Source organism: Aulonocara stuartgranti (assembly GCF_965226115.1).
Source record: "Aulonocara stuartgranti genome assembly, chromosome: 2".
NCBI lineage: Eukaryota > Metazoa > Chordata > Actinopteri > Cichliformes > Cichlidae > Aulonocara > Aulonocara stuartgranti.
The window spans coordinates 26,675,343-26,701,815 of NC_138940.1; the positions used below are offsets into that span (position 1 = coordinate 26,675,343).

Sequence of the window (26,473 nt, forward strand, 5' to 3'; positions counted from 1 at the left end):
TATATATTTTATTTATTTTTTGCTGTAGGAAACTGATTGCAAGTTATTGCCCAGAGGTTGAGTACGCAACACCCACAAACTCAACCACATTCGATCACAAGGCAACTGCTCAGGTTGCCTGGAGATGGAATGCAATCACTCTCCGTTTGGCAAAGGTTTAAAAACTGCTGTCTAATTTATAAACGCAGACAGATTGCCAACACATTGCAATCAATCGGACTCAGTCTGCACCAATCAGCGCCATAAAAGAAAGGCTGCTGAGTGTCTGTGCCATTTTGCAGCTAAACTGCAGTCCTGAAGCGACATCGTCACTATGACCTATGAGGACATGCCTGGATGCTGCATTTAAGTAGTTAATATGAATTTCTGCGTATGTAGACTACAACAGATTTGTGATTCTCATTGATTTATTACAGTTAATGGCTACATGTCACAAACCGATTGCACGTAATCGCCAACTCACCCCCATTCAGTTGCAAATGGAAAGCAGACTGACTCCATGTTTTTGCCGTTTTCATCTGTCGTGATGGCACCAAAGTCGTTTTGATGATGGTGACCAACCGCCAGTTGCCGCAGACCTGTTCCCTGTCTTCAAAGCAACCATTTCAAAGGCTATGAGATTGCAAGCTCATTGCACATGATTGCACCGCTGTCCCCAACGACTGTTTTCCCCTAGTGTGACTGTAGCTCAAAACGACTAAGTGCACGTTGATCGTTGTGTGGTCTAGATGAAGATGAGAGGGTTCAAAACTTGATTTGAAGAATCAGTGAGGAGAATAAAAATTTAGGTTTCATCACAAACCCCCCCTCCACACTTCCCACTTCCTCTGTACTTTGACAAATTGTTCACTGGAAGGTGTGTCTTTAAAACATCACAATTGTTTTAGTTAGCAAGACGGCCAACTGAATGATTCAATAATTTTGTCCTTAAATTGCTGGACAACAAAGTGTCATGAATGCATTTTCAATCCATCATGTCAGCCAACTGTTTCCTGTAAAAATACAACCTAATTAGCCCACTTCAGTTTTTATGTGAACGAGTCAGAAAAGTACAGTTTGGGAACTTGATCGTTAATCACTGGTTAGATAAACACATACAGCTGCAGAAAGAAAAATTACAATTAAACCTTAAACACAAGTATTGCGCAGATGCACAGCAGAAAAGAACAGGAGGAGTAAATACCAACTCTAAGCTCGACAATTTCTCACAGCTGCTGCTTACTACCACTGACAGCAACGCAGCCAGAGTGGTGGTCCGTAAACTGAGATGTGAGAGTGCAATTTCCCATTCTTCTGAGGCGCGCACACGTAAACACGAGCCAAACGCTGAGCGATATATTAGCCTGCCACAACACACATAGTAAATGATGATAATGCAAATGACTATATGCGAGGAGTGTGAACCGGTTGCACCTGTAAGGTCTGTGGTCATTTGTTATGTGATTGCCAGGGGCATAATGAGCAATAGGCACCCTGTGAGAGTAAGCTCAATTTGCTTTGCCCTTTGTGTTGCGTTATCTGGTCGACCTGTCACTGTTGTATCACAGGGACGTTTACTGGATTTAGAGATCGGGCCGTCGCGGTTTAAACCCACACCTTGTGCTGTCACGGATGCTGATCAGCATTACACATGTGTAAATTACCACAGTGTACTCTCCGGTGTCTCATTTGAACACACGTGTGCTGTCAGTGCACATGCTAATGTTGCTTTCACACTGAATCTGGGTTGGTGGGCATGTCACCCTAGTATTCAAACAAACAGCGATTACGACATGGCCAAAAAATACGTGGGCTTCAAATACAGACAAATAACAAAAAACCCTGCTAAACGAACTATTCAAAACCGTGCTGCTTGCACTCATGTTTTGGAACACGGCTGCAGACATTTCCTCACATTCATCCACAAGAGTCCACAGAGTGCCCTTTTCTTCTTTTTGCTGGCAGAGCCCATTTTCTATACAAATCCTATAAAATTTAGCGTTGACAGCACTCAGAGCTCCGTGCAACTGTTTTTTTTTCTTCCCCCCTCATTCCGCTGCACTCACAGTGCTTTGAGTTGAAAATAGTTAAACTGCTTGTCAATGTCAGTCCTTTCTAACAGACCAGTGAAAGTCAAGAAGGGGCAGGATTTGCAGTACAAACACTGTCAGCGATGGCAGAGGTGAAACTAATCCAGGCTGTCACAGAAAACTCAGTTATTTACAATCTTGTATTAAATACTTTTTTTTCTCCAAACTTAGCAACAGCAAATTCTTGAGAGAAGCGCCTGGAAAATGAGGTCACAGGCACTTCCACTCATCGAACCTGGAAAATCATTTCCTTTCATGGGCCATATTTTATGCATGGAGGCTGTATCATGTTGTAGCAAAGTTTAAGGCATAGTAGTGTCCAAAGCTGCCTTTTACATTTAGGAGATCAGACTTGACAAACTAAGGGGTTAGAAGAGCATAAATGAGATAAAAGCAAGAAAAATACACTACACCAAAATAAACGTATGCTTACACAATGTGACGCTTTACTTTGACTCTGATTTCTCTTCCTCTGGCCAAAATACAGACAGAGACAGAAAGTCCAATAACAATATGAATGTATTATATGTATATACACCGAATATGAATACTGCTATTCCCAGGAGACCCAACTTGATTCCTTGCTGGACTGTGCTCATGTATTTTTCAGGGCTGCAGGTAAGCTGCTTAACTCCACCTCTCAGAATGGGACGAGTGGGGGATAATTCAATAAAGTGCAGCTCTCAGAAAGATCACGCCTTCTGGTCTTTCCCCTTTTGCAAACCCACGACACCGCCTGAAATCTACAATGACAAAACAGACAGCTGTTAACCGGGGACGTGGCATTGAGGAGAATCAGGTCCCAGCGCACACACTCTCATCCTGGTGCTTTCGCATCATCACAGTGACAGTGCTTGCGAGCCGAGGACTGAAAGCGAGGAGGGGGGGGGGGGGGGGGGGGGGGGGGGGGTGAGGAGTGCCTCAAACGTTAATGTTTCATTCATCAGACCTCCACACCCTGCCTCGGCTGCAGTATGAAAACATAACTGTAATGAAAATTCTATTGATCGGAGTCGCTTCCTTTTAGACAAATTGCACTGTTTTCTCAGCCTTTCAGTGTTTGGAAGGCAAATGTAAAGAGCAAAGATGAAAGCCCTCCAGACATCATAGTCAATGCTCCATCATGACAGGCGGACCCCTGTCTCAACTTAAGCTAAAACCCTTCTGCAAAGCAGAAAACACATTTTTTCTAAGACATTTACCAACACTGATCAAAAGCTCCTGAATTGCTGTATTTTCTGACATGTCTGGATGCTAAGGTTTCTAATTTTACCACATAATCAATTTAATACACAAAGACATTACAGTAAATTTCCCGGCCTCGTAATGCCACCATTTAATTAAAAGGGGAATTCTAGTTATGTCAGATATTTTGGCAGCTGTGCATTTGCTGCAAAGCTGTGACGATGTAGACTGTTCAAGCTAACAGCCAATGCCACCCAGAATTAGGAGACCTTCACTTCCACCTCCCCCAAATACACCTAGATAATTCTGGAGGCAGGGCAGGCTTTGTGGTTTGAGTGAGATCATCCCAAGCTTTGATTTACCACCGCCCCTGCAGAAACGTCCTTGATCAGGCTGCAGCTACAGGGGAGCTGCTCCTGGCTGCCCCTGTGTGCTCACCCCCTTTGCTGCAATGCAAACATGCACGTCTCAGAGGGAAAAAGCAAAAAAGGAGAAAAAGAGCTCATTTCAAAGCCATGCTGCTCGTGTTAGTGCGCTGGTTAGTTAGCCTCCCTGTGTCTAGTCTCAGAGGCTTCCAAAGCATCAAGATGGAAATTTATTTATTTATTTATTTTTAGAGATTTCTGACTTCATCACCCCTGCCAGCCGTCATTAGGGAATGAAAAGACAAAGAAAACTATTTTTGAAATACTGTACGTGGTCTCAGAGGAGGCGCTTGCAAGCTAGCATGCATGAGGAAACAAGACAGACAGAGTGTGGATAACCATCTTACCCATGTGAAGTCCTCCTGCATTTCTAAATTAAAGATAGGGAGATAGTGTTGCTGTAATCTCAGTTTGGGATCTCCGTTCTCTGGTGAAGCAAATGGACTTAAAGGAAATAGATCAAGCCAGCATCTCTGGGGTCAAGGGTTTATTTAATGAAGTCATATCAGCGATGCCTACACCTTCCTGTTATCTTCAGCTGACATTCATAACAATGGGGCAGTTGTGAAGTTCAAGTAAATAACCACCGTATTGTTACAGAAGTCAGTTCAGTTTTTTCCTTTCCCCAAAACGATAAAGATCAATGATGTAGATTATAGGAACATTATCATCTTGAAATAAAATCGAATGTGTGTCAGAATTTTCAAGCATCGTTTCCTATTGTTTCTATAAACAGTCAGAGCCATGCTTTTAAACAGAGCCTCTTAAATCTCAATTCTCACATCGAGGAAATTATTACACTTTAACTGAGGATCGGTTGCTATTAAAAAACCCACAAACTATGCCAACTGGGGTGAAACTTTAAACTCAGAAACCTCAATTTCTACCGCTGTGCCACCAACTGTTCATGGTGAATAACAAAATGTGTGGGTGGGGACTGTGCGAACAGTTCTGTTTCTATAAACATATCATGAACATGACTTTCAACAGATTTACAACTGGATTGTTTTTAGTATTTTAGGAGGCATTTGAATCTTTATGAAAAGCCAGATTGAGGGAGAGCCACGAAAGAGCAAATCCAGTGAAGACATGTGCTAAAAATAATAAAAACTTATAGTAACACACACTATTTTGCATCTGTGTGTCATAGAAAAGCATACACTGCAGATTCTCCAGTGTGTTTGCATCTCTCTCTATGGCTGTGGGTAAGTGGGGCATTCACGGTAACTAGGAGCAATAGAGCCATCAGTAAAAATTAAAGAATAAGCCCTAATTTGAGGATAAACTGACACAGGAGCTTTGACAGCAATAACCCGACATGCAGGGGAATTAACCAGGGTATTACTGCTAAACCTGTGGGACTTTGCAGCTTTTGCAGGGGAAACTTAGACATAAAGACCAGTACATGCTGTGACCTTCCCTTTAGGGGGGAAAAAAGAGGCCGAATCTTGAAGCTGGAAATATCCAAAGTGCTTTTTTTTTGGATGCAATATCATTAAACTCTATCAGAACAATTAGTAGCTCCAGCCCCGGAAAGAGAACTAGCAAATATCTTGACATTTATGTGTGTGTGAGTGTGTGTTTGTGTGTTGCGAGGGGGGTGGGCTTGCATTTCCAGGCTCATGTTTTGACTCCAAGTGTCATGGAGACAGAGATTTACTGTGACAACGCTGATGCCAAGTGTTGTACTCCTGCAATGCTTTGCAGAAACATGGCACATATAGCATTCTGACTTTGCACACAATATTCCCCGGGACTTGAATTAAAAATGCGGGGGGAAAAAAATAACCTTGGTGCTCCAAATAAGAGACGAAATGAGGAAAAGATATTTTTTTCCAAAAAAAAGGGGAGCTAAAACCAGAGAACACATTATGTTTCATGAGTCAGCCTCGGACAAAAACGGTGACACGGGCAATAAAAGGATGAGTTTAAGAATATCCTGGAGAGACTGACGGCTAAAACAGTACATTAACGTCAGTCGCTTTCTCTTGTTAGTTTGGGGCTACGTGTGATTTTAAACTATTATGAATTCTGGCCTTGTTATTCAATCCAACTAAGTTCAGCTATTAAAGGGAGCGCAAAGATAAGGAACGGCATGTTTAGATTTAGTTTAAGGATTTGTGATTCCCAACTACAGCGGCACTATTTGGACTATCATCACTATCAAAAGTGTTTCGAAAAACACGCCATTTACTTTGCCTCCTAGTGACTCTTTTACGCCAACCAAACTTTTATAAGGATCACATCATTGCACTCCTGCTGTTTGCCTCATATTTTACTGTTGGCAGCAGTACAAAAAAATATGCCATTTTAGATTGATTACTGGAAGGATAATGCAAATTTGCATATAATAAAAATTAATTCAGAAGCAAGCCATTACCAGGAAAAATATTCAGCTCCGTCAATTGAATTTATCTATTTCCGTAGCCACAGGAAAATTACAAATTATTCTTCATAACATTTCATTTTGTTGTTATTCTGCATTTGGTTATGTTTTGTTAACACCCTCACCTTTTGAATTTAACTTCATGAATAAAACATCACAGAAAAAAGGGGGAAGCGTAACACTAACATTTGATTACTCCCGTATCATTACTTAATTTTAGCAGTTTCCGAGGCCTAACATGCTTTAAAAAACTACAGTTGCATGTATGTGAATGCATCTGTGTGTTGATCGAACACCTTAGTGAGAATAAATGTTATTGCTCTGCTATTCATTCACCACTTTTGTCCCCCTGCTATTGTTAAAGGACTGGACAGCTTAGCTTCAAGCACATCACCCCATAATTGTTCCTCGGTTCATATCTGTCATGACACTTCTATAGGTCTGCAGCCACTGTCACAAACCACAGCCCGCAGCCCCTAATGGGGTCGCTCCATTCTCCCCCCCTCCCGCCTCTGTATCTCATACAACCAGCCTTTGTTCCTCATAGCACCGTAGCACAATCTGGAGATGCCATTAGTGGGGAGGAAGACAGTGATGTTTAGTGACAGCCAACGACTCCTCTGGTCAAGAAAAGCGCCCTGGAGTCATCAGAGTGTCATACACACCCATCCACTCTGACTGAACCCAGCCTCGGTTCCTCAGAGTTCACCTTTGTTCTCGCTATCTGGAAAGCAGAAAGCTAATTGCGTGACAGGGGTCGGGGTGGGCATCGCCCACGACAGCCTGAATTGTGCCACCGTGTAACACTGCCAGCTCTTCTTGTCAAACACATTGTAGAGGAATCAGGAAAAAATTAAATAAAAAAAATTTAAGCGAGAGGGGGAGGCACTCATTTTGCTGCAAGTGGCAGTTTTTGTCTTTATGTGCTGTTCATGACTATTGTCATCACATTTAGGGCTGAGCTCAAAAAAACATGCAGAAATTGTGCAAGCGGCTGGGTAAGATGATAAGAGAAGCTACATGGCCTGTTTGGAGCTGATAGCTCAGACTCAGCATAAATCAAACACCTTCTGGCGATTCAAATAATTTGTACAGTATGCATCATATGTTTGAGGGCTGAGGTGGGGTGGGGGGATTGAAGTATTCAGAGTAAGAAAGTATCATGCCTCAGTGCCCCAAAATGAAATGCTGCAGACTTGTCAAATTACATCTTCCAAGTGAAATGCTTAGGCTGTGATTTGCCAGCATTACTGCACTTTACACAATGCAACTTTTACACTGGAAATTAAGCACGTCTGCAGAGTCCACACATTTATCCCACTACTTTCATCACAAATGTAGCAATAGGCTTCACTCACGTCACTTATCTGCGGAATGACTGAAGTGTTGTTTGACCCCTCTGTGGTTACTTTACTTCGCCAAAGCAAACAGTAAAGTCAGCTTGCGGTTAATTTGTGGACACTATCATGTGGAGACAAATGCACAAACCACTCTATAGGCAGTTAATGGGTTTACTTGGCTGCTTCATACTTGTGGGACTCGAGGCCCTACTGTTTGCTTTAGGCGCTGGCAATTTCCAACAGGCTGTGGAGGCGCTCTGCATCAATGCTGGCTTAACACAAAATGGCAGCCTGTTACAGAGCATGGGCACAGATAATGCTTTAGTTTATGTTTGAGGGAGGAGGGAAAAAAAGTTGACCCATGAATCTTTACCAAACTGTGCTACTTAGCTCAGTGCTGGGAATGTGTTTGACTCATATTTGAAGTCTGATCTGCGGTTTTATATAGATAAAGCTGACACAGAAGAAGACAAAAATTGTATTTCCTAATGATCCTGTCAGCTTCTCAGGATCCTGTAATGAGTGAGAAGACTAAGCTATGCCGCTGATTAATAAAATGAAATCTGAAAGGTAAGAAAAGCTCGATAAAGAGGCAAAGCTGAAGGCTGCTGAGGCAAGAGAAAGGAGTCTTTGTAAGATCTTAAAAATGTTATCCAAGTACGGAGGTCCTTTTTTAAACACGGGACTGGTTTGTTTCACAATTTCATCTTGATCCTTTGAACACGAGTGGGACAAATCCGTTCTTACAAATGTGCACGGGGAGGACTTCAAGACTTCCGTAGCAGAGTGCACAAAGATAAAAGACTTTTTTTTTTCTTGAGCAGCAAATGATCTTCTTAAAATGATTACTCTGCTCTTCTGTGTAAAAGCTTGGGATTTCACAGTAACAATTCTGCAGGAAAATAACTGAAAAATATGTATCTAAGGTGAAAAAGTTTAACAATGACACTTTCAGCAGCAATCTGACTCAGCCAGAAAAGTTAGAGGAAATATCAACACAAAGTCACACCGAGTCCGAGGCCAAAAAAAAAAGGAAAATTAAGGCAAACTGCATTTGGCTTTTTGACAATTTAGCCTGAAACCAATCTGTCTGAGTTATCAGTAAAAAATAAATAAATTAAATAATTAATTTTAAATTGTATTGACGGCAGTTCTGCCACACATTACAGGGATGATTCAAAATGAGGTCTAAAGTCTCCAGGATCTTTTTTCTTTAATAACAAGCATGACGTGATGACACATTGCACCTGCTCGCTGTTTTGCTGTGCATGTAGAGAGTGAAAAAAAATAAAAAAGATATATCCGCTCAACAAAGGGGAGGTGGCGAAGGCTTATAAATAACAGGTTAGAGGAAAACCTTTTTCTGCTGACTTCCCTCCCCTTGATCTCTTTCTCCTAACATTGCAATCTATTCATTTCCTCCTGCTTGTCTTATAAGACAGTAATGGTGATACAGAAGTGTAATAAGACCTTTAGAAAAATACTTCCCAGTGTCCGGAGACCCCTAAACCCTCCAGAGGGAGACCATTCATGGAGGATTATTGGGCCTTTATTAAGTTGTCATATCAGGTAAAGATTAAGCGGACCTGGTCCTGAACCACTCCCCTTGCAGTGCCAGACCACATTGACTCAGTGGAGCCCCCTGGTGCCACAAGACCCCTGTACGAAAAGACTGAGGGAGTTCATCTAAAGGTCCCGTTGGAAGCTCTGAAACCAAAAGGAATCTATGAAGACTGCAGCTCTCAATCTGGAAGGTTTATAACTACAACACTGGGAATTTTTTGAAGTCTAAGAAATTGTCCGTGAAATTCTGTGAAACACTTCAGTACAGATGAAGGACTTCTGTGTTACTCACTTATTGTGGCTTTTAACAATACAGAGTAGGGCCGGTGTTTTCTTGCTGACACAAAGGAAGACTTTTGAAATTGAAACTCTGAAATTCAACCTCCAAACTGTCTGTGAGTCATAAAACATCCTTACTCTAGATGTTTAAATGAAAATTTTCTTGTGTACAATGCAGACACATGGTTATTCCTGACAAGATCGGGAGCCTGGAGTTCATAGATTTCACTCCATGTTGGCACAATCAAAATAGCTACAGGAAACAGATCATAACTCAGCATTACATTACTTCACTTATGATTATTTTTACATTTCACAGACATTTTTATTCACAAAACTGTACAGCAGGTCTGCAAAATAAAATGAACTTTAAGGGATATTTAAAATACATCCTCCATCAATTAAAATGCAAAGCAGAAGCAAATCAAGTGCTCCACAATCAGTGCCTGACCACATGCCTACATCTGCCAGTCACAGCTGTTCCCTGCACTATGCTGCTTGAAATTTCCTGGACTAGTCTAGACAAGTAACACTAAGTTAAAAGACAACAAAAATCAAATGTCTGACACAAGCAGGAGGTGAAAAGCTTGTCCCTTGAAGCAGATCAGCATCCGCTGTTTGGAAAGACTTTGGAATTAGCAGAAGGGATGTTAATCAAGAATAAAATGATATGCAAAGAGCTGTAGAGTTGTGTCTGCACCACAAAGCAACACAACTAAGTTATTAAACCCTCCACAAACTGCAGTATGATGAATGCATGAGGCCACAAAACACACAAAAACAATGTAAATCCATCCAGCGTCAATTCAGACATCCATAAAAGCATGTCACCGTATCCACCTGAAATCAGTCCACTACTCCCAGTGAGCAATAAATGTTTCAGGAAAATGGTCAACGTGCAGGACAAAAGCTTTGTTATCCCCTCATGCTGTTATTTTTTCGAAAGTGGCAATATCAGTGCTGTATGCAAAACGCTGTAGGGGACATGTAGAGGGACCTCACAGCTGTCAAGCACGCCGTTTTATCCATATCCATCGTGCAGGTGAAATGAATGAAGGACTTTCTATTATTTGTCTGCAAAGATTAATTTCTAAAGACTGATTAACAGAAATGTAACAACTTAAAAGAAAAATGTAGCACCTTGTTGATTTCTTTGTGTTTATCTTTTTAAGAGACACACCAAATTCATTATTAATTATAATTATTTAATTGTTATTAATTTTAGGTGAACTGGAAGGACCTATTTTGCGCACAGATGTGAAAGCAGTGTTCTGTTAATGCGACAGAGCAAAAAACACATTTTCTGTCACTTAAATCAATAAATAATTCAAAAAGTAATTGTAACCTCAATATCTAGGTAATGCCATTAACCCTGTCAAGGCAGGCGTTGCAGATTTATAACAAGTAAAAGCTAACAACCTGATTACCCCACATACATATTTTATGAGGTTTTTTTTTTACTAAGAAGTACAACTGCAGGTATTCTTTTGTGCATTAGCAACAAAAACTTAATTTGAGCCTGAGAGGTTAAGTTAGCCTCTAGTAACGCTGAAGAACCTTGGATTCTTTGACCAGGATGTGTCCTTCAATATGCATCATAAACAAATATGTAGGACTGCTTTCTTGGATTTGCACAATATCTCTAAAAATAGAAATATCACGTCTCAGAGTGATGCTGAAAAACTTGTTCATGCATTTTTTACTTCTAACCTGAACTACTGTAATTCATTATTATGAGGTCATTCTAAAATCTCCCTGAAAAACCTTCAGTTTATCCAGAATGCTGCAGTGAGAGTACTGACAGGGACAGGAAAGAGAGTATATTTGTCCCACATTAGCTTCTCTTTATTGCCTCCAAAATCAAATGTAAAATTCGTCTCTTCTTCAGTATTCTTCAATAATTAATTTATATTCAATAATCCCCCTTCTTATTTTAAAGACCTCAAAGTACCATATCATCTTTGCTCTTGGACTGCAGGCTTATTTGAGATAGAGATGGACCGATCCGATATTACGTATCGGTATCGGTCCGATACTGACCTAAATTACTGGATCGGATATCGGAGAAAAATAAGAAATGTAATCCGATCCATTAAATATCACGAAAGCAGCTCACAAAACTTGCAACACGCCGTAACTCACCTCAGAACGTTAGCACGTCGGAGCAGTATGCATCACGTGATAGAGCGGCTGTGGCATGCGGGACCTGTCGGTGGTCTGGATAGCATTTGGAGCTTCGCTAGCAACCCGGCATTTCATCTCCGACAAAGTTATCCCGAGAGAAGTAAAGCAAGTGTGTAAGTCCATCTCTGAATGTTTGTAAAGCATTCCTGCGTTAAGCTTAACAAGCGACTGCCTCTCCTGCTGCTACTTCAATCATGAAACTGCTTAACGATCAGCTGATCGGCTTTTCTGTCGCGAGTCCGTGACTCTAGTTTGCTTTTGGCCCACTTTGCACCAGAAAGAGGAAACCAGCGGCTGAACAGCAGCAGCACGTTTAAGCTTGATCAGCTGTTGTTAGAATGTATTTAATATTACTTTCTACTCGAGGATCTTTTTCTACGTAGCTGACGCTGGTAACTGTGCAGGGGCGGATCTAGCAAAGTTTAGCCAGGGGGGCCGATAGGGCATTAACAGGGAAAAGGGGGCACAAAGACATACTTTTCTTTCTTATTCTCATTTAAAATGTCGAGCTTTTAATAAATAATTATCTGACACCCAAAGTTTTAATTTGATGTAAAATGAATAGAAGTCAATTACTGTATATAGTAACTATTAAGTCTAATATATATACCCTAGTAAGCTATAGTACTTTTTCCTTTGAGAAGGTACCATCTGTGCAGTCTGCAATTTTGTTGAAGAAAGATGTTGAATCTATTTAATATTTCTTGAAAAATAATTGATTTCTGTGCATTTTTTTTTTCACACTGCATCAAATTAAGGTTGATTACGTCGATTAAGCATCATGAGGTGGAGCGTGAGGGGTGGTTCCCTATTTTTTATTTATTTATTTTTGTTGTTGCTGGGAGTTGGAACCCTATTAGTTAGGTTGCTTAATATTTATGCTAAGTACTCTTTAAAATACCAGAATAGGGAGGATGGTGTAGGTTTAAGTTTATTAGATTGATCAGTATTGCTGAACTATGAAATATTTTTTTTGCATACAGGTATAACAGAATAGCTTTAGTGTACTTGTTGTTTTAAACTTGAGTATGAACTTATACAAAATGCAGCAAGATATTTAAAAAACAGTTTTGTTGATTAAAAAACACTATATCGGATTCATATCGGTATCGGCAGATATCCAAATTTATGATATCGGTATCGGACATAAAAAAGTGGTATCGTGCCATCTCTAATTTGAGATTCCTAGAGTGTTTAAAAGTCTTCAGCTTTTGGGCCCCTCCGGAGGTTTCTTCCTGTTAAAAGGGAGTTTTTCCTTCCTGCTGTTGCCAAGTGCTTGTTCATAGGGCATAGAGTCTTATTATTGGGGTTTTCTCTGTATTATTGTAGGATCTTTATCTTATAATAAAATGTTCCTTGAGGTGGCTGCTGGTGTGATGTGGTGCTATGTAAATAAAACTGAGTTGAGTATTAATGAAAATAATTCTTATTGTAATTTTGGGCGTAATCGTGCAGCCCTACTACACGGCACTTTAAACACATATAAGACATTTGGCAACATTTTGTGACCAATTCCTGTGCGTTTACATGCCTGAGCAAGCCAGAAAAAGGTGGAGATTTAGGCTTTTAAAACCAGCTGCACAAGCCCCTTCTCAAAATCACTGTGCTTCAGAACTGTTATGTTTCCAACTGACTTGTCATCTCCAATTAGATTGTCAAATCTTGGATAACTAAGATGAATAAGACTCTAAAGTGTCTTCTGCTTATGAGTGATGAGATGTTCTGAATTAGGAGGGAAAATTTGCTACTGTGGCACATAAATAAAGGCTGGATGAAGTCATTAGAGAAGCTGTTAACAACATCGTACAAGCCGAGCTTGATCAGAGGCCAGCATACATTCAATCAACCCATAAAATTGGACACCAACTCACATTCATTAAATGACAGCCCCATACAACAAATAACTTTGCATATCCTTGTTTATTGGTCACCAGATGTCTTCCTGCCTCAACTCCATGTAGGCAAATTAATTAAATGAGCAAACTGAACCGAGCTTTGTTGTTTTGACTAAATGTGTTGAACAGTGCCAGCAGTGCCCAAAAGAAGCAACGGCAAAATTACAATCAATAATCTGTAAAAGCACTTTCAAGTCCATAAAAAGCATACTAGAAAATACACATTATTCAGTGTCCAATTAAGCTAAAGTAGCATCTGTTAGGCTGGAGTGGAGGCTGTATGGTGAGATCATGCTGTCTTTGACAAAGGAGGCTGGAGAACCCAATTTCAATAAATCCGCCCACATGAAAATGTAATGCTTATGTCAGCATATACAGTAGTTCCCAAACTTACAGCAACAGTTGGACTTAACTGGCAACCTGTGAGCCAAACAAAGGTACATAAACCTACTGAACAAAAGCTTCTATCACCACATATTGAATCTGTATGGCAACATTTACAGCCTTACGTTTTGAAACTCCTTCCACTGCAGAAGACGGCCCCATTAAAATAGGCAAGGATTACAATCCCCAGCCAAACAAAGACAAACTAAACAATACCCGTTTAGTTTAGTTTATTGCACTTTTACAACTTCTCTCAAACATCCTACTGATTCCTCTATTAGTAACATAATGAGCCCTCAATAGGTGTGCCACTGAAATGTGTTTGGGGAGGGGTGAGGTGAGGTGCAAAGACAGCTTTGGGTGGGAGCAAAGAATGATAATGGATGGGAGATAGGTGTGAGTGAATAGCCCTGAGCTGTTTTTCTTTTAGTTGCCTGTCTAATTGAAAGAGCATGTGCTTCACATTGTGTTTGTGATCGTTCGATTTGTGTCCATTCTTTTACCAGCATCCACATATTGAGCTATTTTCAGTGTTTTGTTTTTTCCCAGAAAATGTTATATTGCTACATGGGCAACATCATATATTTGCAGGTAGCCACTGGGAATCTGGGCATACCAGTAATTTTCAGAGCAGTGTTTAATTTCGAGACCTTTTTCTTTTCTTTTTTTTAATTTAGCACTTGTTTCCTTAGGCTTGATCAAACATTTACCAGTGTCAGTTTTTAAAATGGATTGTAGTTAGATGTTCGTTCCAAGAGATATTGGATCTAATTGCCTGCCAACTTGTAGCTGAGAAAATCCAATACGGGCACGTAATGATAAAGTAAATAGTGCTTACAGTAGCCCAATAATTGAGCAAATGTAGCCAACCAAACGCCATAAGGAGACGAGAACTTCACATGATTACAAGGGTTTGTACCGTGTAAGCTTTTAATATAAAAAGCTGCTTTACACGGGACTCCACTGAACAGAAAAACCATTGACTGATCATCCATTAATCTCTTATTTTAATGGCACCAGTAGGTGATGACCACAGAGTGCTCCAATTCATTACAAGATACTTAATTGATGAAGTGACCCAATATTCTTAAAATATAATTTTTTCTATAAAATTCTCAGTCCGACATGTTTTACCATAACACCATGCAGCACTGCATCAATGTCAGGCCTACCCGAAATGATTACTTTACATTATAAGAGCCTACTTGACTAACACTACTAAACCTTCAGCATCCACTCTGCCTGACACACAAGACTGGAAAGCAGTAGGCAATTAACAACAATGCCGGAGGAGAGCTGCTCTGTATTCAGTTTTTGAAATTCAAGTGTCAGTGACAAGAAACTCCAGGTGTGGAAAAAAAAACAAAAAACAAAAACCACACTTTGATTCGACGTGAATGCCTTGTCAGCGGACATTTTAATCCACAGAAGCCGTAATCAAGTGCAATACGTGCCGTAAAAAGGAAGGATCTAGCCTCAATGGAAGCTGTGTTGTTATGATTAATTCTATTGGAGTGAGGAGTTGAATGTGTTTTCCGTGAGCCTAGCGTTCCTGATGGCCTTGCCAAGAAAATCTGCTGCTTAGCTTTAAGCTTTGAATCTGTAATGTTCAGACCTCATTTCACATCGGGAAATGGTTTGTTTGGAAAAAAGAAAAAGAAAAAAATAGGGGGACCTACATAGATCAGAGAGGTTGTTCGCTCGCTGCTACGCTTTTAGGGTGGATAATAAATGGTTCATGTTTTGTGGGGCTCAACTTGCAAAGAGTAACATCAGAATGATTTTTCAGGTACAAGTGTAAGGGGGAAGGCAACAAAAATGAGGGGATCTGACCTTATCCTTGTGTTTGTTTCTTTACGTTTCTATAAGCAATGTAAGAACCCCCAGAAAATGACACAAGTGACATTTGTAATGTCATATCAATGCTGAATTATTAACAAGTTTACTGCTAAGTCCAGTAAAGCGTAACCTTACTACACAACATGCTGTCTGGGCCTGAATGTGTGCCCAAAGTCAGCGCACTGTTGACTCAGTTGAATTGCTTGCCTGAGGCATTGGTGCCTGGACACATACATATAATTAGGAAAGGTCACTGTGCCTCCTGTCTTGTCAACAAAATCACTTCAAGATGACAAATTCTGGCTCAGGCTGAGCCAGACCTCTCTCAGATACCCTTGTCAATCAAGCGCCAGCAGGGCTGTCTGGGTAGCCTTAGGTGATTTCTAATTATGTCTTTTACATGCCATGCTAAATAGGGGAAAGCATAACAATGAGCCATACATTTGGCTGTAGGTGTGAAGTGAGCTTAAAGTGCTATCTTGTATAATTAAGAGGAAGCTGCTGAAAATTCACAAATAGCAATGGAACAGACACGAAAAAATATATACATAATTTCCTGTGGAATTTAAAATCTTATAATTTATTTGTTTTTTTCAATAATAATTTAAGTGAAAATGGCAGCTTTTAACACAAGACATTAAAGAGCAAATGTAGCATATGTGAAACTTCAGACGCCATAATAAGCCAGAGCTTATTAAAATAAATATCAGAAAGATTTTTGGCTGCCTTACATGCACATACGGTAGTGTTTTTTTAATCTCTCCTGTTCAGGCTTGGGGACTGTGAGAACTATTCCAAAAGCTTCAGTTTGGGTTTGTTTTTTTTAAAATATAGTTTATGGTGAATTTTAAAAACGGCTTTTAAGTTATTTCCTCTTATAGAAGCCAGCCTAGTTTTAGTTTCTGCTTCTTGACTATAGAAGTTTCTCGCATCTTGGGATCTCACTACATCCAATTCTTGTGATACCCTTTTGATACCAAAATTCTGAAAACAATAAAGTATTATAGTTTATCCTTACATACTGAAGAATCCCCACAAGCACAGCAAATGAAATATGGCAACTGGTGCTTACCTCCATGATAACTCCGCCCCAACTCATTGATAAGGTAGTAAGGGTTGGGTATTGAAGCAGTTTGCAGTTATCACGACTTGGTGAGTGACCAAGGGGTGACGACTAATTTTACAAAACACAATATGTAAAAAAATACTATCAAACTTTGCAGAACAAGGAAGGAAATGCTTCTAATTTAGCAAAGCACCTAAGAGTGGCATTGAGATCTGTTTGAAGAATTCAAGTTTAGTAAGTTTCAGTTTAACACACAAAACATAAAATTATTGACCTTGTCTAACATTAATACACATTACCATTTTTTAAGACATAGCTACACTTTACAATAGCGGGATTTACATAAATGTTTAAGCTAACGTACTGTAGCTAACTTTATGCTAAGTAATAACGTTAGCATAAGATTAGCAGGCTACTCGGCAACAACCGTAACATTTCACCCAGTTTCCTGCCAATATAATGTTAACATTTTAAATAAACAGTCTGCTTTACTTTTTGATAAAGTAGTTTATGCTTAAATATATCAGTATTTAGTTTTGGTAACAAATTGAGAATTGGGTAAGTCAACTACATTGTACATGCAGAATATTCTGATGTTTAGTTGAATACATTCTTCCCTCCATGCAGTATCTGACAGCCACACAACACAAACGCAGAAAATGTACATTTCTGTCGTTAATGTTGTTCTCATCAATTACTGCTCCTTTGTTCTTCAAACGTACCTTTGGTAACTGTGGCCAAAGATCTCCATTTCAACTCCATCTGTTCGCAGAACATGTTTCTAAAACAACGCTGGCTTTTCCATATGTTACTTTGTATACTTAACATTCTGCCTTTAGTCATAAGGTTGTAAGTATGCTTTTCCATAGGAGCCTTTTCTGCTTGTGCTAGACTGCCTTTCAGCAAAAAAAAAAGAAAAAAAAAAAGAAAAAAAGAAAAGAACAGCCCTATTGGCATTTGTGCAAGCAGTTACATTTTTTAAAAATGTGGCCTCTAGCAGCAATGTGAATAAATGTATAGGAATTCCTCACCGTGATTACATGGAAAATTGAGCTATTTAATATGTGAAAACATTTTTTAAAAGACAGAAAAAAAAGAGCCATTTTAACCCCAAACAGATATTTTTTCTGGGCCCTAACAAGGCACCTTGGAAATGCAAACAATGTCATTACTCAGATTAAACAGTGCAGCTTAATTTATACTAGTGCTGAAATGAACTTGCTTATGCTGAGATTTCTGTTCTTTTTAGCAGAGAATAGTGTTAAGTTTTAGCTACAAATAAAGGCCACCATTACTACACTCCTGTGGCAATGAATTAATCACTTCAAGATAATGTTCATGTTCAGAGCTGATATTCAAATCTTAATTACAGCTGTGTTCTAGTTGCTGTCTAGTGTAAAGAGCAATGGGGCATGGGGAACATGCCAAAACGTGGACCTTTGCCTTCTGACAATACAACATCTTCAAGTTCTCCTAAGAAAAAAACAAAAAAAACCCCAAAAACAAACCACAAAACTCAGCTTTTCATAATCTTTTGAGTAAATTCATTTTTAAACCAACTAAACAAAAAGTTAAATTGGTACATTTTAATTGAACTTAAGAAGAAATGTTCCTTTGGAAAGCAAGTAGTAAATTAACTACTTAAATTCTTTTTTTTAATAATGCAACTGCACAAGGCACAAACACTCTTTAACATTATTTCAGTAACACATGGGTCGTGTCAGATTGTATGAAAAACTGACAAATATTATAATATGGTTGGAGGCCTTTCCTGCAAAGGTTCAGTTTTACTTGAAAGTTTTTTTTAATAGATGCTGTTTTTGGACCAAATAACACTCCCCCCCCCCCCTCTAAACCTTTAGTAGCTTTTAGATGCACAGCATTTGCTTGGAGGAACCTGTCATTGCTCAATGTTACCATCAGCTATTATTTCTAATGAGTCCTACTGAGTCAATTAAAGCCTTTAAGACTTAAAAAGCTTAATGAAATTCTGTGACTTCACAGGTACAAGGCTACCCAAACCCAATTATTTTTTTTTTAGTTCATTAAATAAAAACAGCAGCATTTGAAGAAGTGCAAAGTGCTAATTTTTTATTACACTGTTGCAGCACAGATTTCCTTTAGTTCCGTTCAAAACAAACCAAAAAAACCTAACAACAAACACCGAAACATGTAATTTCCCTGGGTTGCCACAAACGTGCATACGACTGTACCTGCCACACAGACAAGAGAATTTGAAAAAAATGAAACATTTACACAATAAATTTGATTAAATCTGGTCAAACCTTTTCAACGTGTGACCACGTCAAATGACCTTCACACTGCTTTAAGCTTCCTTTCCTACTGCAAGCTTTACACTCTTTCCATCCAGTCAACTGTGTGATGAAGTGGAAGTGGCTTTCACATCGCTCCCTGGTGGCCTTAGTAAGAAACTATTAATCTACAGCTCTCCATATTGCATTCAGATCTGCTTTCCCCAGCCACCACCTGGCCTGAAGTAAAGGCCAAGAGAGGACCCAGAGGACTGGACAGGCTCTTATTATGAGCTGCACCAAGACACCTCTGGGTTTCTACGCACTTCCTCTGACAGTGACTGATGGCCAATTAACCATTTGGAGAAGAGTATTGATCACCCGGAGAACAGGAAAGACCTGAAAACGTCTCCTAACACACTGCTATTCTCACTGTGCAGTGTTAGCAACCAGACAGTACATCATGTATAGTAAAAACAAATACAGGAAAGCCTTATCACACAAGATTGCATCTCAAGGCCAATCCCCAAAGAGAGTGTTTTCAGATGGGTTTTTCCCATGTATCACTCACACCCGCCCACACAGACTCCGAGACGTCATGTTGGTACCCCTACATTTATTTTCCCGCTAATAGTAATGAAGTGTATTCTCCACAGACAGCTGTTTAAAAATCACACAAATCTGTTGTTGTTCTCCGATTATTAATGGTATCCGTGATGATCAAGCCTCCTAGTGTTACTATAAATACATAAAAACTATTTGATTTCCTCACGCTGAGGCTACATGAAAACCATTTTTCTGAATTTTACTATTACTGTAAATTCCTGCTGTAAATCAGCCCGGCGAAGATTGTCCAACAGCTCTGCTCAGAGCTCCTCTGTGCTACTGACTGGGACACAGCTGCCTCTGACGATGCCTAAACGGGGGTCAGTCAAATCAGTGTGGATAGAAGAGCCTCAGTGGTACTCATGTTCTACTCACATTTAATTTTTCTTACTGCAGATTTGCAGTAAGGGTGCACAGCTCTGGATGGCCCCATCTGTAGTCTGGTTAAATAAAAGTCACCAAAGTCATGGTCAAGAAACTGGAGAATGCAACTACAGAATACACTGGCAGCACTAAAAATGTCGTACTGTGAATAATTTCTGGGATATAAATATTCACGGGTCTTCACATTTATTTTTATTTTATTTTTTATAAACAGCAAGAGAACAGATCAGCATCAAAGGTTAAAGCTCTGTGTTACATCTCCTTCCCCCTCATGATGCAGGAAGTGAGAGACAAAAGTTCCAGGGAAAATAACATTTGATTAGAACGTCCAGGGAAAGACCCGGGATTCAACTTAACAGCCTCTTAACCTTTTCCACCAGCACAGCACCAGCTGCACTCCTTTCCTCATTTCCACCGACCTCAGAGGCGGTGCTCAAACGTTGACACTGGCAAAACACCACAAAACTGATGGGTGCAAAGTTAGAATCTGATGTTAAAGGATATGGGAGTGGTAACCACAGGAAATTAACTGATGACTGGCAGATGTAGCCCACAGATTTCGACCACCGTGATTTTCTTCCCACAGAAATTACCACAAATTCTTCTAGCAATAAAACATAACAAGGGGTTATCAAATCTGCCAAAACGTTGGCTGGTTCTTAATAAAGAGGCAATTTCTGCCCCCATAGACTGCTGTTACAGGACAATTAGCAGGAGAAACAACAGTAGAAACTGAGCGCACTCTACAAACTGCTGATACAGTACACTGTCAGATGCTGTGACCTTCTGTGAATTATTGTCCAGGTTTCCATTGAGGACACAGGGTAATCTCATCCCACATCAGGGGTGAAAGGTCAGTTTTATGCTACCTAGATAGAAAACCACAGATACTAACTATGGCGTGCTAAATTTCAAGGAGGGAAAAAGCCCAACTTCAACCCCTAAGTGCTCTCACATACACCTGAATCATAGAAATGGGGTAATTGAAACAAAAGGGCAGAGTTTGACAGAGATGTAGTGCCTTCACTGGGCCTCTGCACAGACTGCAGAAAATAAACCCAAACTCCTCCCCCTCTGTCAGGTTCATCCTCCATGTGTCCTTCCTTTACTCCTCAAGATAGCCATTTGCAAATGATAAGTGTAGGGACACAGCCTGTTGAAAGATAAGGCGCTTGGGAATTTGTCACCAAATGGAGCGTGCTCCTCCGCTGTTCAAAGCTGACCCTTGTTGACGTGCACTGTTTACCTTTTATTCATTCATTCTGAACTATTATCTCAGCCTTCATTAATCACGGTAACTCAAACTGAGAAAATGACTTTTGCGAGACTTGGACAGGAAAGGGATTAACTCATTTCATCCGTTTCTGCCGTGCAAACAAATGATTAAAAGCGAATAATAATGCAATACATTTGATCCGCTCGTTCTCGGAAACAAGCAATCCAGCTTGCTCCGTCATTTTGATATCATCCAATTCAAATTTTGCGAGCTAAATTCATCGCACGCATGTGTACTCCTCAAGAGAGAATTCGTTTTAATTCCTTACCGTTCCCTTGGTGTAATTGCCTCCTCGCTTGATATGTTCTGCATCTGTACATCATGCTAATTTACCGTGTATCAGCAGTTGAGAAAATAATTTTAAACAAAAATTTCCCTCCCACCACTGTTCAAGTCTCCCCCCTTTGTCTGTGTCATTTGTATTCATCTCCCACGACTGCAGGGAACGAAAACTCTTTCTGGTTGTAAATTATCGCTTCCCCGTAAAAGACCATATCCCTGCAAATACATGGTGATCATTTGCCATGCATTAGCTACGGGACAAAAACGAAGTGGTTTTAAATTCCTCTGACCAGAAGGCAATTTCCCCCAATAAATTATGTTAATTTCTGCTTTCGCTCTCCTTATCGCATTCTTTAGTGAGTCAATGAGGAGAGACAAAACTGGCTGTGAGAAAGACAACTCTGGGATGATTCACATTAGAATGATGAGAGACATCTGGCAAGAGAATCCCTTACAATACTGTACTAAGAAACGGGGACTCACAAATTGCTGTATTATGCAACAGACTTGTGGTTGTTGTCGTTTAATGGCCATCCCCTTGCATCAGCACAAGGTTTACACCCCGTGGAAATTGCTCTGAGGTGACTGTTCGCACAACTAGGAAGGTGCTTGATACCAAATCCCATGCTCCCTCGCTGAACCAGACAACTATCGCTTGGCAACGTTCTCACTGGGCAGATGAAAAACAAACAAATAATTCTGATTCCTGCTGCATGCAGGAACTAACAGGACATTAATAACAGGCAACAGACCAAAGTTTGAATACAGGGTAAAACACAGAAGGAACAGGAATTGGACTAATCTGCAGGCATCCACCTTAGAGACACACTCACACACACACACACACACACACACACACACACACACAGCAGAAATGCATGTATGCAAATCCTTGTGGAAACACCCTCCCACATACAAAAAAACAACACACATGCACCTTGCATACTGAAAACATCAAGTGCTGTGCACACACACGCACACACATACACACACACAAACTGGCAAATCAGAACGGTTCTTTGTTCCTGAGGCTGAAAGCGTACCTACCCCCTCTGTCCGGCCCGTCAGATCACTCACAACACAGTGAAAGGGAAAGTGCTCAGCTAGCTCAAACTTAGATTGACAGGCCTACCTTTATTACTGAGTGAGTTATGTTTCCCTGCAAAAAAGACAAGCCGGCTTTGATACTGACGAATGCCTAGTCAGCTCTTTGCCTCGCTACAGAGGACAGCTCGACTGAACTCGGCCGAGTCTGTCCCAGTCCTGATGTCGAAAGAATTGGCTTCCAAATTACCTTCCGATTCATTTCTGGATCTCACTTTAGCCTTAAAAAAAAAGAAAAAAAAAAAGTGGCCACTAAGCTGTGATAGGTGCCTGGAGGGCTGCCTGTACTGACCTGATGTAGTGACAAGACTGAAACATGGAGAGGAGCGGTCTGGAAGGAAATGTGATATAAAAGAAAGACAGAAGAACGGGGAAGTGAGAAGAAATTTCACAATTAACCCCACATCCATCTCCCTCTATACATAATATATTCTCTTCAGGGGTCATGAGAAAGCTGTGAGCCTTATCCAGAAAGCAGTGAGTGACAGGCAGGGAAACACCCTGGTTAGAGCTCCAGTCCATCACCGAGCGAACAAAGAAACTGCAAACACCTTTGGGAATTCAGAGTCTTGAAAATCGACCTACAACCGCCGGTCTTTGGATTGTGGGAGGAAACCAGGGCACGCACAGGAAACCAAATGAACACGGCAGGAACACGTAACCTCCACACCAAAACAGTTTACTGCAAGGCAATGGCGCTAAGCCGCTGAACCACCACGCCACCCATATAGAACCCAGGAACCCCATCAAAACACATCACTTCCAACATGAATCACAAACTGACTTGTAAATGCCAGCACACTGCTACTTACTTAGCTTGATATATGGAGGTCCCTCGAGCATGACTGTTTATTTAATCCTAATATATTCATAATTATACCCTAATTAATGCAAGGGAGGAAAAAAAAAAGCCCGCTGAATTCATCATCTCGGTGTCCTGAAGCACAAGACACAAATACAGCAACTTTAACATGTTTTGCCTTCCGTCCAAAGCAAGGTTAACAGTTTGGATACGAGCGCGAGGCAAATGGTGTGCGGAAACTCTTGGGTTTTGGATACTCACCAGCAGCTTCCAGCTGTGTGGCACAGTCAGGGTGATATTTAGCATCAGAGGGAATGTTTAAATAAAGTGCTTTAAACAGTCCAAGTGCTGAACTGTGAAATAATGCGTTATGAGCAACAGTGAAATTGACTGCATTGGCTGAATAACTAATGTGGACGTTAGATGGCTGGTTTGATTGTGCACCATGGTGAATATTAGGGGTCAGTGAACAGCACTCGGTTGAGTTGGATTTGTCCAAAACTGAAAGAGGCATTTGCACAGCTGGTTGTGATCATGAGAACATTTTTCCTTTAAAAAAAAAAAAAAATCAATATTAAAAGAGTAAGAGTATCTTATAGCTCATTTTTCGAAAAAGGATTTTGCTGCTGTGAGAAACTTCCATCCTCGGTGCTTTAGTCCACCTATCTTGTTGATGATTGTTTAGTGCATTTGCATGCAATCGGAACGTCTGGCCAAGCTACACCATAAAATCTAACTCATCAGTGCGAGTAGGTCGTCTACCAACTCAGTAAAGCTGTCAGCATACTGCAAATGCAGCAGGAATGACTCCTGGCCGGAGAGAAACGTGGAGTTGAACGATGCTGTCTGCAGCCAGCCGGAGAGGCTGTGACTACACTACGGTGTCCTCCACACACACACACAGAGCTCGGAGATTTAATAAGACAATCACGAGGGTGGCGTTACTGAAGGTTGTTTATGTGGCAGGAGGAAAGGAGCGCGACGTTACTGGGCACGAGCTTTTATTGTCCGCGGGCCCCGTGTCTGCCCCAATCATCTTTTTTATTATAGTTCTGATTTCCCCCTCTCTCGGGCAGGTGTAAGCCCCAAGTTACACGACAGCAGGAATAAAAACGCGTGCCATAAACTTCTCGTTGCTGCTTCGAATTTTAAAAAGAAGAAGAAGAAGAAGAAAGCTGGACGAGGTTATTTGGCATTTGTCTGTAAGTTTTAACCTTGGTAGTCACGTCTGAACCCCCCCCCCCCGTAACCTTGAAGGTGTAGGCTAATTGACGAGTGCTGGTGCTAGCAAATTAGGGAATAATAACGACCGCCAACAACGTGCGCACCGGAATTTCGACAAAAACACCAGCAAACAACTTGTCACGTGCAAGCCTTCTAGGTTTTCCAACACACAAACTGTTTACCAGTAAAATAAATCAAATAAAATACAAATAATAAAAAGCCGAAACAGTTTAATTGCAGCCCAACTCACCACCAGTGCAGGTGAAGCCAGAGAGGACGAGCCAGAGCGCAAGGAGCGTGGCGCTGAGCCTACAGCGGACAAAGGGGCCCAGAAGTAAGGGCATCTTCGTGGGGGTTTTTTTTTCTATCACCTAAGTTTTACAAAAAGGCAGAGAGCAGAGACGAAACACGGGCACACTGGGCTTTTTAAAGGTCCGGAGAGTGTCCTCTGTAGCACTTCACGCCTGTTCTGTTTTTTCCCCTCACGCCCAAGTCCTTTCCTCAGCACATATCCTCCTGCCGTAGCGTGGCCATCAGTATCCCGGTCGTGCGTCTTCGTTGCTCAGAACAACGCATCACAGGTGTGGTAAATAAACTGCTGCCTCGCTCTCGCCTCCGCGGGTCTTACTGTAGTCTACTGTATTTCTCCAAAAGCAGCTATCCGTTCACAACTCTCCCTCCGTCTCGGAGCCGAGGAGGGTGTTTCTTTGCTTTCTTTCTTCTCACTTTGCTGCCTTCGCGCGAAAGAATACCTTCTCCAAATGCGAAAAGGGAGAGAACTGGCATCGGAGAAAGAACATCTGCTTGCACAGCAATGCTGAAGTGCTTAGAGTCAGGGGAAGGTATAAGCTGCGATGGACGGAGGCGCAAAACCAGGAACGGATTTTGCCTGCACGCTGGGATCGGAGCGCCCTGAGCGCGCCCTACTGCTTTCTCTTAGACAAACAATACATATCTTATAATACGCAAAACTAACCACGCGCTGGGAAAATGCGCATAAAAATGGAAATGATTTCATTCACATCCACGCAATTTGTTTTTTTTTTCTTCTTTTTTTTCACATCTTCTGCCTTACATGAAAATGATGGATATGACATTCAGCTATGCAGGATAGGAATCACATGAGTGCTTTGCATACAGATTCACACAAATCACATCTGCATGTCGTTGAGGTTCAGTTACATATGCCTCTGGATTGTCCGTGTGCGTCTGCGTGTGCATCAGTGATGGACAAACATGGGCGAAGAAGCACGAGGATTAGCACTCCCGTGAGAGCGTACACCTGTCAGCAAACTCACACCAGGATGTGACTTATGTTCCAGATAGCTTTTCCTCATTTTCTGGGGGTGTCAGTGGAGTGATTATCAGACTCTTCAGCCGTGCCTTTTACAACGCTGCCAAAAATCGACAGCAGATTATTAATACACTTCAGAAGGGGAGGGGGTGGTGATGGAAGTGGTGGTGGGGATCGTATCTTTGTTTATCCATTTCTCCACTCCCACATACTAGTCAGCAGAATGATAAGTGAAAGCACAGGACTTGGACCACTGTCTTACCAGCTAATTATGGGGCTCATGCAGATGGATGATTTCTTAGATAGCTCAGCTATTATGCAAACTCATTAAGACCTTCTCTCTATCCAGCATCTCTCGCTAAAGGTCAGAGTCACAGTCGGAATGGCAGAACAAAGCACAGACACATGCATGCACATGCTGAAATAAAGAAAGGCCCTATGGTTCACTATCCACTGCTGACAGGCAGCGTGAATGTGGCGGGCCAGGGAAGGCAGATGTACAGCAGCTGAATGGAAGGGGAATGACTCAGCTTTGGTCACTTGTGAGGTTGTTCGTAATGAACTTTCTCATTCTGCTAATCTGCTCTGAGTCCTATCAGACGCTGCAAGCTGGAGACTGCCTCTTCCAGTCACT

At 40.9% G+C, this 26,473-nt stretch overlaps 1 protein-coding gene across 5 annotated transcripts in view; it reads right to left on the bottom strand.

Annotated features, from left to right (window-relative positions):
- Positions 1-25,460, bottom strand: part of unc5a (unc-5 netrin receptor A) — a 157,830-nt gene extending 132,370 nt beyond the window's left edge. For 2 of the 5 annotated variants that reach the window (XM_082547124.1, XM_082547122.1), the window contains exon 1: positions 17,338-17,477. In XM_082547124.1, the coding sequence (XP_082403250.1) occupies positions 17,338-17,458 (121 nt within the window). In that variant the 5' untranslated portion in view covers positions 17,459-17,477. Of the gene's footprint in view, positions 1-17,337; positions 17,480-24,795 lie in introns of those variants that run through there. The other 3 variants (XM_082547121.1, XM_082547123.1, XM_082547125.1) reach the window with 3 other exon arrangements.
- Positions 25,461-26,473: the final 1,013 nt, after the last annotated feature.